This window comes from Mastomys coucha, unplaced genomic scaffold (assembly GCF_008632895.1).
Source record: "Mastomys coucha isolate ucsf_1 unplaced genomic scaffold, UCSF_Mcou_1 pScaffold22, whole genome shotgun sequence".
Lineage (NCBI taxonomy): Eukaryota > Metazoa > Chordata > Mammalia > Rodentia > Muridae > Mastomys > Mastomys coucha.
Genome location: NW_022196905.1, coordinates 60,180,127 through 60,194,980, shown reverse-complemented (window position 1 = coordinate 60,194,980; position 14,854 = coordinate 60,180,127). Strand labels below are relative to the sequence as shown.

The following is a 14,854-nucleotide window of genomic DNA, read 5'->3' as shown; positions in this document are numbered from 1 at the left end:
CTAAATAAAGGGATTTTGTGAGTTGTACTAAGAATAGAGTTGTAAATTGCATTTCACAACAACATTTGGAAGACTGATGATAGCAGAATGCTAATTAATCATACCTCACAATTTAGGTCAACACTTAATATCTTACAAACCCCTTTCAGTAGGAAGCACACACCTCACATATTCTTGCGCCCCAGTTTGGAGCCAGCCATCAGTAAGAACTAAGTGTAAGACTAAAACTCTTTCTACTTTTTGACCAGGAGGCTTGGGTTTCATCTCTGAAAGAATTTGTTAAAGTAAAAAGTATGCATGTATGCAAATGGCCCTGCCAATTTACAATGCCGATTTGAGCAGCGGGAATCTGGTACCTTATGCATCTTGCAAGCCCAGCTGGGCTGCAAATTCTCCAAGTGTTTCTTTTTAGGCTAACTGCCCAGTGTGGCAGAACTTGTTTCAAGTGATCTCAATTTAGATATGTGTGCTTCAAAGAAGAGACTGAATAAAGTTTCTCTATCAATGGCCACTTGAAGATATTCCCGTCTCTGGAATATCTTTACTCCAACCCGAAAACTGTTACTATGAGTAATTCTTGTTCACTGTATGAATTCTTTAAATTGAGAGCTTTGTAACCATCTCAGAGAGATGAAAAATGATGTAAATTATTGGCTGGCACTACTGACCATGAAATAAAAATGCATTGAAGGCAGATATGTAGAAGAATTGTCACAAGTATATATTTACCAGAAAGATTTCAATGACTTCTATTCTGTATTATTTATTCCTTAAAAACAGCTTATTGTTAAACTCTGGTATATTTTTATTTTTTTTCAATAACCATAAATATGAGCAGCTAATATGTAGACTGGTGACCATGAGAACTCTACAAACCAGGAATTATGATGTCCATTTTGTATAGAATAGTAAGGAACTTAGTTCAAGTTTTATGAACTTAGCTAAATGACTTTAAGTCTACATAAGCAACAGAGCCAGGCTCTTTAGACTTGTATCTACTGGTAGGTTTGCAGTTGATGGGTGGCCATTGTTTACTAGAAGGAATACAACCCATATGTCATATAAAACACAGGACCCTGGTGGGACCTGAGGGTATAGGTCTGCAACCTCAGCTACTTGGGAGGCTGAGTCTGGAAGATTGAAAGTTCAAGACCTGCTTGGACTACAGAGACATGCAGAGCCCAGCTTATAACCTGGCAACCCTGCCAGCCTCATGTTAAAGAAAAGAAGAAAGAAAGAAAGAAAGAAAGAAAGAAAGAAAGAAAGAAAGAAAGAAAGAAAGAAAGAGCAAAAGAAAGAAAGAAAGAAAGAGCAAAAGAAAGAAAGAAAGAAAGAAAAAAAGAAAGAAAGGAAGGAAGGAAGAAAGAAGGAAAGAAAGAAAGACAGACAAAGACAGAAAGAAGGAAACGCTATCATGACAGGAGAGTTTAAGGACCTAGTGCATGGAATAGGGCAGAGAAAACGTCTCAGAGTGTCTAAGGTTTCTTTATATATTTCAAAGTATACAAGATAATGGTTAAAACTGAGGAATAGGAATAGGGGAGGGGAGCTGAAGAGCTAGCTCTGTAGGTGAGCCCTTGCTACACAAGCAAAAGAACCTGGCTTTAAATTTGCAGCACCCACCTAAAGGGGGTGGGGTGGCTATACACTTGCCTTTAAATGGGAGTTACCCTAACTTCAGTGCTGGGGTGAGGGACAGAGACAAGGGTACCACTGGGACTTTCTGGCCACTAGCCTAGCTCTAGATTCAATCAGAAACCCTGCTCCAAGGGAATAAAGCTGGAGAATGACAGAGCAATACATACGATATCCTCCTCTGGCCTCTGCATGCTCAAGATCACAAACATGCATACAACACACACACACACACACACACACACACACACACACACACACACACACACACACACACTATAAATAAACTAAGAAAGAACTGGCATTCCCTTTCACCCCCTTTTACTTGGCAATGAGCAGCCAGCTTGGCTTGGCAGTGAGTTTGTTCTATTCAAAGAAACTGGGCTCTCCAGAAAGGCCTGTTCATTCTCTTGGGAATGTCATGGGCAACAGCAGAAACCTCCCCGTTACCCTGTCTCCAGGCATGGCAGACACATCCAGAGTCACAAAGGTCATGCCTGTCTGGTCCCTAGACTGGAGGAATCTATGCAGAAAGAAGCAGGGAGCCAGCATCCTGTAGCAAGGGATGTAGAAGAGTATGTGTCTGGCACTGGGCTCCATCCGCTCTTCCTCTGAAGATTTCTAAAATGTCGATTGTTCCCTGGAGAGTTGTCTCCCCTCTGTCATTAATTACTATGTGGTCGAGAACATCCACAGACTAGTAGAACTAGTGAGTGATGAAACACATGCAAATAATTAGGAAAGAAGTGCAGTCACGTGAAACCTATAATTCAGTTACAAAATTCACTTCTCCAATGGGAAACACCAAATAAGAGAACTCAAATCTCTATGGTATTTTAATTTAAGGGGAAGTGAATCTTGGTTCTTATTTTACCCTCTTAAAAAAAAAAAAAGAAATCTGGTTTCTTTTGCAGAATCTTATGGGGGAGGGTTAATTAAGTTAACATGGCCATAAAATAAAATAGAAGAAAAAGCAGTTTATATACTTTTTAAAAACTTCTATGGAAACTCTAATAAATATTAACTGCCACACATTTATTGAGAAGTGCTATGTTTGGTTCCTTGATGCTTAGATACCTCCAGACTTCTTTTTTCCACAAGCAGTGGATTCTACAGGCTTCTAACATCATGTGGAAGTGGAATACCTCTGCTCTGTATCTCTGCTCTGTGTGCACATTGGCTTACAAGTAAAGCCACCAGGCATGTGAGGATCCTTGAGAAGGAGACGGAAAGGTGGTTTGGCTATAAAGATTGGCTCTCACCCTTTACTGTGTATGTCCCTTTCTTGTACAGCACGTCCTGGACAGTCTTTCCCAACTGAGAAACAGCCCCCAAAATTAAATGTGATGGCCAGAATCCCTCTGGATGTCAAACAAGAGACTTGGGGTCAAAGGCTTTGAGAGACATTGGCATAGTTCACTGATTTATGTTCTTACTTTTCACACACGGAGAATCCTTGAGGTTTTGTTTGTTTGTTTGTTTTGTTTTTCCTTCATGACTTACATTTCATTCTAGTTAAGCAACTTAATGCCACATTAAAAGCAAGACCCCAAGTGTGGATAAACTTAGAATGACTGTCAAGTCTACTGTGCCTTATAAAAAAATTAAGTGACAAAATGTAGGCATGTTGGGCTGGTCGCATGTGCATGTGGCATATGTATGTGGCATGTGTATGTGGCATGTGCATGTGGCATGTGCATGTGTATGTGGCATGTGTATGTGGCATATGTATGTGCATGTGTCTGTGGTATGTGTAGGTAGCATGCATATGTGGCTTGTGCATGTAGTATGTGTATGTGGCTTGTGCATGTTGCATGTGCATGTGGCATGTGTATGTGACATGTGTCTGTGGTATGTGAATGTGGCATGGTGATCATGCCTTTAGGAGTGAACTAGAAACTGAAAACCTGTCTATCAAATGGACTTGTGGCGACTAGAACAGATACAAGATACATGGTGCTGCTATTGGGGGCAGTCTCTAGGAATATTTCTACCTGCTTCAACATGATTTTAAATACTGTGTGAGAAAGGCTGAGGTGTGGAGACATTAACAAGCCTGCACATTTGCTTCGAGGTTATTTTGGATGACACAGATAAAAGTTAAATCGGGTAACAGCAAACATGTATGGCAGCAAAAATGACTACCTACATATAATATCTCCCACCAGAACCACATTTTAAACCATGACTCTATATTTATATAATGAATGAGAATCTTTATCAAAGAATTCAATGTTCTATTACAAAATACGCTTTCCAGTTACCACATGGCACTGGTCACTTACAGAACTCCCAACCTGTACACAACTTTGTCTCCAGTATCTCCCGGCTCACCCTCTGGGCTAAAAGATTCACGGATATGATAAAATAAAAGTATGTGTATCAAAGATGTGGAGATTTGATTTTTGGTGTTCATGCTCTTATCTGTATAACTTAGTAATATTCTCACTGTGTTCTAAGTTTAAAGGGGGAGGCAGAGACGTTGGGAAAAAAAGGTCTATGGTGGCAGGATGTCATTGATTTCTGTGTCAACGTCTAGCTTAGTCTCTGGGATAAGTAGAGGCTTGAAGGATACAGGGAAAGTATATTTCCAACACAGTCAAAGAATATTTGAATATTTAGAAGATATGGTATGATATTATCCTTCAGTGTTTCAGAGAATTGCTTATAACACAAGCAGGATTTTACATCAGAATTTCCAGCGTTTAGAGTAGGTAGATTAAATATTTGGGTAGGGATACCACAAACAGGGAAGAAATGGATTCTTTTTATATATATTTTAAATCAACAAAAGCTATCCTACAACTAAATATATAAAAGCCAACCCTGGATATTTCTATTAAGAACTAGACCATGGAAATAACCACATGAGGAACATATAGAGAAATACATGTGTGGAATTAGCTGAGGCACTGTGGATAAAGTACCTGAATCTGTCTGCCACATCAGCTCTGACCAGCTCTAGAGGTTACTTACTATCGTTGCTATGGTTTGCATGTAAACTGTTCCCAGAATCTCCACTGGCTCATGTGTTTGTTGATCTCCAGATGGTGACCCTGCTTGGGAGATTCTAGAACCTTTGAGACAAGGCATATGATTGGCCAACGGATCAAGCCTTGAGGTCCGTAGCTTGGCCTTATGGGTCCCACTCTCTACTGCCTGCCACAGTAAAGCCAGCTGCTTCATCCACCTGTCAAGAGGACCACACCCCTCCCACTCCCACATTTCCCCTGACATCATGGACTAAAATCCCCCGAGACCATGAGCAAAAATAAATCACTCTTCCCTTGAGCGGCTTAGGTCAGATATTTTCTCACAGCACCAAGAAAAGTGACACAATCTTCTTGTCACAAGAAAAGTGACAAGAGAAAATTAACACAATCACCCATCCTTTGCTTCTTCTAACAAGATGGGTGTGTTCCTGACCCTTTAAAATGAAAAGCAACAAACAGCTGATGGGAGGGATTCCAAGTGTCAAGTCACTCTGAGCATCAGTTTGTTATGTGAGTGTTGGCTGCGAAGTGATTTGTGAGGCTCACGGTGGTTCTTACATAAAAAAGAAACAAGCTTTTCAGAGCTCTCCACAACACTGCAGACCTGTAGAGTTCTGTAGCTTTGACTGTTGAAACACTTCATCTCACCCACCTCAGGAAATCAGTGGCACTGTATGCTAATGCCTTTTAGCTGCAATGAAGAGAGGCCCTGACAAATTCAGCCCTGACTACTCCTGAAGAGAAGGCACATGCACTGATTTTTGTAAGTCTGTTATTCTTTCCGAATAGAATTGTCCTTTCTCTATTTCAAGATACTGAACATATTTTATTGATGGGCCATGAAGTAACGAGCCATTTAGGAGTAGGATGAAAGTTAAGAAGACACAAGCAATAGGAAAATAAAATGTTATTGCTAGGTAAATCCTGCAGCCCACGCAACTGACCACAGGGATGGGTCTAATGAAGCAGAGAGGAGCTCACATTTTTTTAAATCTCCATTTAAACTAGCCAAGGCCTTAACAGAGACATGCCCCAAAGCAGGGTATCTATTTCTACTTGTCTAGAACAGAGGCCGCTGATGTGATGGACACGTAGGAACTGGGGAAACAGGATGAGAAGTCCAATTTTGCTAGCCAGAATCCAAACCTGCAGGCATGCAGAAGGCCAGCCAGGCCAGCCCTCAGCTGGCAGAGCTAACCTGGCAAAGCGCTGTGCTGCAGGCATGACCTTGATCCCAGCTTGCTCCAGTCTCCTGCGCTTTTGGCTTTCCACAGCATCTCTGTCTTCAGGAATAGCAGCTGGCACCGCAGCAACATCCTCAGGAGACTGCTCCTCACCATTGCTGGGAGGAGCTTCTAACCCACAGTCAGGCGTCCCAGGAGGGCCAATCTGGCTGCTCAGGTCATCTTCAGTGGGAGACCCTGCTTCACTTCCCTCCTCCTCTATGGTTTCAGGGTAACTAGTGAGTTGGACAACACAGCTTACCAGGCTAACAGGCAGGTCAGGGAACAGACTGGACATCCCTTCCAAGACACATTGATATCACTTTTAACTTAGAAAAAGTCATCACAGCACAGGATAGGATGCTGCTAAGGTGAGGTCATTTTAGTGGAGCTAACTGATACAATGCATTTCTCCTCTGTACTGATCAAGGGCTCTTGCAAACTTGATATTGAAAGCAAAAAACCCCTTTTCTACTGCAAAGGTAAACTTCATTAGTTTTGATCAGTATGTAAAAATTTTAAGAAACATTTCCTTAGTGGAAAAATCATAGATAATAATAGTGAAATATTAAGTCCTTATAAAGACACTACTAAAGGATAGGGTCTGATTCTTAATATCTTACTCCCAAACCCCAAATATAGCACCCAGCATATAATTGACAGGAAATACCCGCAGATTATTTATGTACATTAATATGGACATTAAGGGAATAGTTTTCTTCTCTTAAAAAACAAAACACATCTTGTATTTATTCTGACACTTGTCTATACTTGGTCTTCAAGCTTTCTCTCTGAGTCCGTCTGTTATCTGAGCTTGCTCTATATAAATGTATCAAGAGTCTTTTTGTATAATCTTTGTACCACCACAGTAACAGGATCAGAAATCAGGAAGCCTCCACAGTAGGCCACGTGACATGTTTCCCACATTTTGTCAACAGAACTGGTCTCACAGCACTGACTTCTCAGCAAAGTATGTGTTGGATACCTACTGTGTGCCAGGCATGAGTCTAGGGACTTTCATGAATCGGCATTTTACCACAAGCTCTCTGGGATGCATTGGCCATTTACATCCCCTCATAAAGAACCGAAACCTCACTCCTACCTGAAGGGCCTTTCCCCGCCCAGGGGAGAGGTGGCTGTGCTCCAGCTCTTCCTGAATTCCTCCCGCTCCGCCTTCTTCTTTCTCAGAGGCGCTGGGACATAGGCCGTCTGGTTGCTTTTGTTCGGGAGGTACTGGTTGAAAGGCACTGCTGATTTTGGCTCACCGTGAGACGTCCGTCGTGCGGACATATCATCTTTCTTCACATCTGGCAACTTTCGGTGGGGCAAATCCGATTCAGAATCGCTTCCTCTTCCTGGAAAACAGAGGATGGATACGGATAAAGTGTGCGAGGCTAGAAGAAACATCCAATGGCCTCTCTATAGAATCGAGGGTAACTCTCGTGTGTTCTGGAAGTCACACCTTGAGTTAGTAACTTGGAAAATATCAGTCTAAATTAGCCTCCTCTAGAAAAAGGCCTCAAATTTCAGCGAGGAAAACCAAAAAACTACAAGCACAACTTTATTTAAAAAAAAGAAAAAAAAAGTAAGCTTACATTTGCCAATAATTACTGTAAGTGACACATTTGTGTAGAATTGTTTGACTGACAAACTTTGAGCTTTGGCTACTCAAAAGAAAAGCTCACCAGTTCCCCCGTGAGGATTTTACTGATTTCTAGCCAGAGTCCACTGCACTAGGCATTCTGACAAGCATGCTTTAAAAATTGCTTGTCTTCGTGTATCTCTAACCCTGCCCCAGAACATGGCGAAGATGTAAATTATACTCTAGTTAGCAGAGACAGGTAAGAATGACAGAATTTAGAAAGGTGACCAATTGGACTTCACTTAGGGTTGGTCTTCTAAGAGGTTACATCTTTTTCTTCCTGGGGTTTTTCCAGTTCCTAGGACCATCCAGTTGCTTACTTGCTCTTTGTCCTGCTGTCCATACCAACTCATCATCATTATCCACCCTTACCGTCCCCCCACCCCATCCCCCGCATAGTTTTCTCCTTTGAAAACAAGAACTATCCAACATCCGGCTTCTAAAGCACGCCAATGTAATCAATGGGCATCTCAAACTAGAATACAGGAAATGGTTTGGCTGAAAATGTTTGTTTGTCTGTTTTCTGCAGAGGAATTCAGCTCTGTCAACGTCAGCCTTGCTCCTAGATAACAGCCCCAATAATGCCAACATATCCTTTTTGCCCGAGTCTCATGTTATTAGATTTCTAAGGTCTATTAGAACAAAGCTATCGTTAAGGCAAATATGATTGTAGAAGTAACCACCATTTTAATGCTGGTTGAACTGTCAATCAATGAATGCAAGCATGACATCACTCCGACTCTGCTGATAACAAAGACATTTATGCTTAAGAAGAAAGCCAAGACCTGGAACAAGGCAGAGGGGGTGGTGTGCCAGGTTTCAGGTCAGACCCACTTCATTTCCAGCCCCGCTATTCATTTGTCTTCAACCTGACTACTAAAGCCTACATTTTCCAATCTGTAAAATGAGGGCAATTATACCATCTGCTTTACACGACTACTGGAAGGGCTGAATCCACCCATGACTATGGGTCCAGTATCTGGCACCTAGTGTTTAATACACGCTGCCTAATCTTTATGTCGGAACAGTTCCGGGTCCATCAGACATGAGCTGTGGCCTCCTAAGTTTCTTTCTAACACACATGACTGTCCCCTTCTGTGAGCCTGAAATGAAAGGACTTACCCTGGAGATCAGATTCCATAATGACTGTTTAAAAGACTGTAACTTTAAAGTTTTGGCTGTGAACAAGTTGCTCAGTGTACATGAAATATCCAGGCTATGAATTATTCATGGCTTTGGCTACAGCCTCTGTCCTGATATTTTGGCCATTTCCTGACTTGTTAGTGTCTGATTCATTACTTAGCTCCCTTACCACAATAAGTCTTAACAAGTGTATCTGTCAGTGTCAAAGTAAAATGTTACCTGTAAACAAATAGTCACGCCGCTTTGCCTTGCCAGCATATGGATTGGTTTCTGCACTTGATAGGCACCTCTCTTTATAAAGATAGAAAGGGGCTCAGAAGGGCCAGAGGGGGGCCCGCCCCTCCCGTGGCTAATTAGTGTTGGCTCAGGGAAACTGGATTCCGCTCTCCAGACACCCAAAATTCTGTCCTGTCAGCGGTCAACACTGAGAAAAATGTCTTTGTAAAATGTCCTGACTAGGGGAAATACTACCCTGTGCTGATAAAAGAACGAAAGCAGGTAAGTTCTCCATCTACTAGACAGCTTGGTGATGGTTAGAGTTGTCTTGGATTTCTCAGTTCTAAGAACCCAGAGACTACAAGCCATAGTTCTGTATACATATCTAAAATATTATCAAACATATGATCAAACTACATTAACATGTAAACCCAGCTCTTTTCTCTACTGAATTACTCTTTAATATTGTCTCAATAGATGTTTTAGGAGATGTTAACTTGCCAGTGTCCCAGGGCAGAACAGCTTAGCTGTGGGGCGGGCAGCTTCATAGACTTACAGTCAAGAGTGCTTTTCAGTTCCACCACTTGCTAGCTCTGTGACCCTGGGAGTTTAAAGTCCTTGTACTCTAGGTTCCCATGGCCTACCCGAGATGGCACTATCATGCCCCTCAAGTGTTGTGAAGACCTCAGAAAGGCTGGCACAGTGTGCCCGCAGAGTGTCAGGCTAGACATAAGTGCCAAAGATTTTGATTTCACTTCATCTGGTGGATGTGGAAATTTACTAGGTTGGCTTCTTTCTGAATGTTCAAAGTGAGGAAAACAGAACAGAGCACAGGGCACGTTATTATTTTATCAAAGTCTCACTCCTCTTTTCCATGTGGCTACAAGCAATTAGAGCCACTCTGCTTCCCTCCCCTCCTCCCCTGCTGCCTCTTTTCCACCATTTGCCAAATACTCCCAAGTCACAAACACTTTTTAATTTTCTTCTGGCACTTTACTTTTGTTTATTCTTTATTTTCATTTTTGTAACATATCTTTTTGAAAAAAAAAACATAAGGATACTGAATTAAATGCAATGAATCATATTTGCGATGTGTTACTAACTTTCAATGTCCATGAGTGTAAGGTTGTGCTCCCTGTTCAGTGGAGGCTGTGGAGGCTGTAGAGGCTGTGGAGGCTGTTAATAGAGGCTGAAGGAAGTACTCAGTACCTGGGTGGCAATATAAGCTAGCTGAAGCAAGCCTGGGGGTTGGCAGCTTTCCTACCAAGAAACTATATCCACCTCACAGAATCATAACACTTATGAACGTGGCTTGTCCTTTTTCAATTGGTCAGTAGGTTCCCACTCATAATAATAAAGTTGAAGCCTTCCATATGGACCCAATATAAAGGCAAAGAATGTTATGTTAAGGCTGCCCCAAGTTGGTCGTGAATCTTGGGGAAAAATTTTTTTCAAGATACACTTCAGAGGAAGAAAGTCTTCCAAATGTGGAACCATTCATTAGAACTAACATTCTTATTGATTAGCATCATTTTAAAGGAACACACCAAAAAAGTCTTCTATGATTAATATATGTTTGGCAAAAATTATACTGAAATTTTAAAAGAAAGATGAAGAAATGTGGTGGTGGTGTTGTTTTTAAAGCTTCACTAGGTCTATATTAGTTTTCAGGAAGATAAGCCTTAAGCTCTCTGATTGGTGATGCGTGTGAAAGATGCTGTTCATGAGGGGGGCTGCTAAGGCTCTATTCCACATTGTTTCTGGCAGAGAAAGCATTTATAAGTAGGGTCTGGTTTATCAGCCTTAACTGCTGCACCTAAATTGTGCTTTGGGATATATTAGTTTAGTATTACTAACCACCATCTTAAATACTTTCAAGATCTGATGTAAACTTTAAACACCTCAAAGATAGTGACAGACGAAGGCATCTATAGTACCAGTTATAAAAAAAAAAGTGGAAAAGTCCTATTTTTAAAAAATTAAAGCAAGCAATATGGGTGAAATGGTTTGGTTGAGATGGGTTTTGTAAAAGCGAAGCCATGCTTGAGTCCTGTTAAAGCATAATTAGATCGCAGACTTGGTATTTTAACTTCTAGTGCTGTGGGTGGTACTTAAGATGTCAAATAAAATTTCAGAAATATTTTTCAAGCAGCTCACAATGTACCATGGAATTCTTTAGGAGTCACACGCTATGTGGCCCTGAGGCTAATCTGTCTGCTGAAGAGTGTATGTTCTGAGCAAATACATTTGTACAGTGACTCTAGAATACACCTTCTATGGGGCAAAGAGAAAGTAGCCTTGGATGAATTAAGAGCACCAGTTTGAACCCACACTTCTTGAGTCTGACAGAGCTAAACTACCAGACCTTCAGTGATTTTTGTCATTTACAAAGACTTAAACTCCTGAAAGGCACATCTATAAAACAAGAACAGGAGTGTATCCCAGCTCCAAGCAAGGATGAATTAGGATGTGATTAGATACCTATGCCGAACGTTAAATAAGCTATGTATCTACTTAGCTATGTATCTACTTAGCTATGTATCTAACTTAGAACCTGGACCTGTGGAATGCTCGAGTATTGCAGTGACTTGCATAGCTGCTGGGCTGGGGACATAGCTCAGTGGTACAGCACTCACTTAGAATTTGCAAGGCCCTAGGGTTAATCTCTAGTCCTTTCAAAAACAAACAAACAAACAAACAAACAAAACCTACAACAAGAATTTTATGTCAGAAAGCAACACTGTGGCCACAAAAGATAACTTTGATCTCCGACAGCAGACGAATGTCCAGAAATATTACTATCACAGCGACATATGTAAAAATAGAAATAGCAACATCAAAAAATTCCCCACCAGCCTTGCTGTCTTTCTACAAGTCTCTATGTGCAGGACCAAGCCACCTGCCTCCTGGAAAATCAAAGGTACAAGAGAGTCACCCTTAACAACAGCCATTGAACTCCAGGAAGGCTACAGGACCACACACTTCTGTACAGAAAATATTGATCATTTCCATACAAGTAATATCAAATTCACAGGGTTTAAATTAAAAAAAAAATCCAGCCTTGGGGCCAATAGGCAGCCTGGGCACACACTATGCATTCATGGCCACTTGCACCAACCTAGCCCACCAGCCAGATGTGCTAAGCATCGAACTGATTGATAAAACAGATGCCAATCAAGAGGCCCCGAGGCCCCAAGGCTCTCTTAAGGACCTAAACCACACGTCTAGTTTGCTGGGGGAGCAGTACCATTTTTGCTTATGTAGCACGTTACTCACTAAACATTTCCCTTCCTTGTACCCACAGTATATAAACTTCAGCACACTTTATGAGCTAATGGTCTGCACAGCCTCTTGATTCAGGGAGACCCAGGGAAGAATGACGTAACACATTTTCCAAGAGAAGATAAGCTCACTGAGACAGTGTTCAAATGAGCTGCTGGCAAAGCCAATCAAAATTCTGAAAGCCGTGAACAACAACAGTCAGAGACTGGAGCCCCCCATCTCCCACCCCCCCTACCAGTTTATAGAACTACCAGGCTCCAGCCAGGTGGATATGGAGTTTGCCTTTCCAAGCACCTAGCTCTCTATCTTTGGCCCTGAAACTCCCGTTAATGATTACTTCCAAGATGTATGGTGTATGGAGATCAAACTTTACCATCACTGCTTCCCCTGAGGACTACATCTGGTGACGGTGTCTGCCTGGAGCGGGAGCCAAAAGAATCCAGGCTGTCAAAGGAGTCATCCCGGCCGTGGCGAGGAGGAGAGAGGGAGTCGCTGCGTTCAGAGTCCCAGCAGTCGATGTAGCCACTGTCTCGGATGCTGCGCTTCGGGCTCTCAATGTCATCAGTCTCCTGTCCCAAAATAAAATGAAAGAATTTCAGATATGACTGCAACATAGATAGCCTATCCGGCTTCCCGTGGTCTGCAAAGATACTTGCATGGATAATCTGTGCAGAAACGTCGTAGCAGCAAGCTCAAGAGACTAATGAGCATCAATCAACAATGACTATTCAAGTCCTCACGCTCTTTCTGCTCCATCCTTTTGATTAGAATAGCGTGCACAACTTTTAAAAAAAAAAAAAACCCAAGTAACTCACATCCCATAAAGTTTGTTTGTTTTTTTTTTTAAGTAGTTAAATACAGAGAATCACAAAGTTTGGATTCACAAGAATGCAATGATCACTGACAACAAAGAGAAAACCTTTGACCTGTCTTTCAGGATCCATAACTGCATGTCTGTGGGACAGACGTCCCTAGTTCAGTGCCACTGCCCCGGGTTATGGTTTCTGGCAAACACAGGCTGAATCAGAGCTGTAAAATCCTGGAGCGGCATGCTTCCAGCTCCCGCTACCTTGGAGGGAAATTCCTGCTCTGAGAGCAAGCTGTCTTTCTGAGGCAAAAGTTTAAAAAAAAAAAAAAGGCAAGGAGAAATATGCAAAATGCTTTTTCCTGATGCCACAGAAGAATCCAGGCATGCTCTTCTCCCCCCCCTCCAGCTCCTGGCGTTGGGGGAGCCTGCAGGCACTTGTGGCTGACCCACATGTTCAGAGCAGGGAGAACAATGGCTGTCTTTGACAGCCTGTGATTATAAATTCTTTCCAGCACAAGCGGCACAGACTAAAACACTGAAACTCCAGCAGAAGAAAGGTCAGTCAAAGCCATCCTCACCCTCGTATTATAATAAAAGCCTTGTTCCCACCAGTGCCTTCGCGTTCATTACAATAGTCCGGGCTGACGAAAACAAAAATAACTCCAGTCACTCGAAGATAAACCTCCGCTTAATATCCCCGAGACTGTCGCTAGAAATCAAGACTACGGATCACACTGGCAGAGGAGTGTACTCTTACGGACAAAGACTGGAATGTTGCCCCGTGGGTTTCCCCTGGGATGCACACAGAGGTCCCCTCTGCAATCCCAATGGAAAAAAGCAAAAAAAGAGGCAATGTTCTCCATGTTTGCAGTTTGTGAAGCTGGTCTATTCTGTCCGAGGTACCCCTGGGTACCCGTGTCCTTGCAGGAAGTATCTTGGCTGCTTCTGGCAATTACAGAAGGGTGGTGGGGAGCATCTTTTGGTCCATCTCCCACCTCAGGGAAGCGGGCATGGGGGCTGGAATGGTTGCAATTCACAAGGCAGGCATACTCAGATTTCCCACCAGGAGGAAGGAGTAGGCAAGAAGACAGGGGCAGGGCTGGGAAGAAAACCCTGTAGCCCCCCCCCCCCAGCTGATTAATGCCCCCAAAGAATAGGTTGTCAGATGCCTGGTGAGTCCAGCAACATAATGCTCTAAAGCAGTGGTTCCCAACCTCCCTAATGCTTTGACCCTTTAATACAGTTCCTCATGTTGAGGAGATCCCTCCCCCAACCATAATATTATTTCATTGCTACTTTATAGTAGTAATTGTGCTACTGTAATGAGTCATAATGCAAATGTCTGATATGCAGGATATCTGATATGCGACCCCTGTGAAAGGGTCATTCAGCCCTCAAAGGGGTCATGACCTCTAAGTTGAGAATTGCTGTGCTAGGGCAAGGCAGAAATGCCAGTTATGGAAATTAAGGTTGTTTACTTGCAGGTCAAAAGTTAACCAGATTCTGGAACAAAATCCAGAACTGAGAAGTTAAAAAAGGACACATGACTCACTGAAAAATATAGACAGAAGCTCGAATTTAGCTTCTCGGGGAATACAAGTTATTATTGTTAAATTACTCATCAACCAAATGACTAAAATACAAAGTTAACTTTTATTGAACACTTAGTATATATCTGGGTAATGCTTTTGCATATCATGTTAACAATATCCCTATTTTATAGAAAAGAAAAAAAAACAGAAAATGACTTTAACTATAGTCACACAGTAAAAATAAAGTCTGAAACTATTCATCTCTGGGGTTGACAAGATGGCTCAAGATTGGATGCTACCTGCATCCTTGCATGATCCATGCTTCCAATCTGGGTTACATCTCTGAGTTAATGATGTTTATGACTGAATCACTGAAGTGA

General features: G+C 42.1%; 1 protein-coding gene across 14 annotated transcripts in view; it reads right to left on the bottom strand.

Moving 5' to 3' along the window:
• Positions 1 to 14,854, bottom strand: part of Limch1 (LIM and calponin homology domains 1) — a 308,356-nt gene that overhangs the window by 62,384 nt on the left and 231,118 nt on the right. For 6 of the 14 annotated variants that reach the window (XM_031342511.1, XM_031342508.1, XM_031342509.1 and 3 more), the window contains 3 exons: positions 12,508 to 12,703; positions 6,954 to 7,206; positions 5,827 to 6,087 (listed from right to left, as the gene is read on the bottom strand). In XM_031342511.1, the coding sequence (XP_031198371.1) occupies positions 5,827 to 6,087; positions 6,954 to 7,206; positions 12,508 to 12,703 (710 nt within the window). Of the gene's footprint in view, positions 1 to 5,826; positions 6,088 to 6,953; positions 7,207 to 12,507; positions 12,704 to 13,060; positions 13,261 to 14,854 lie in introns of those variants that run through there. The other 8 variants (XM_031342517.1, XM_031342515.1, XM_031342516.1 and 5 more) reach the window with 3 other exon arrangements.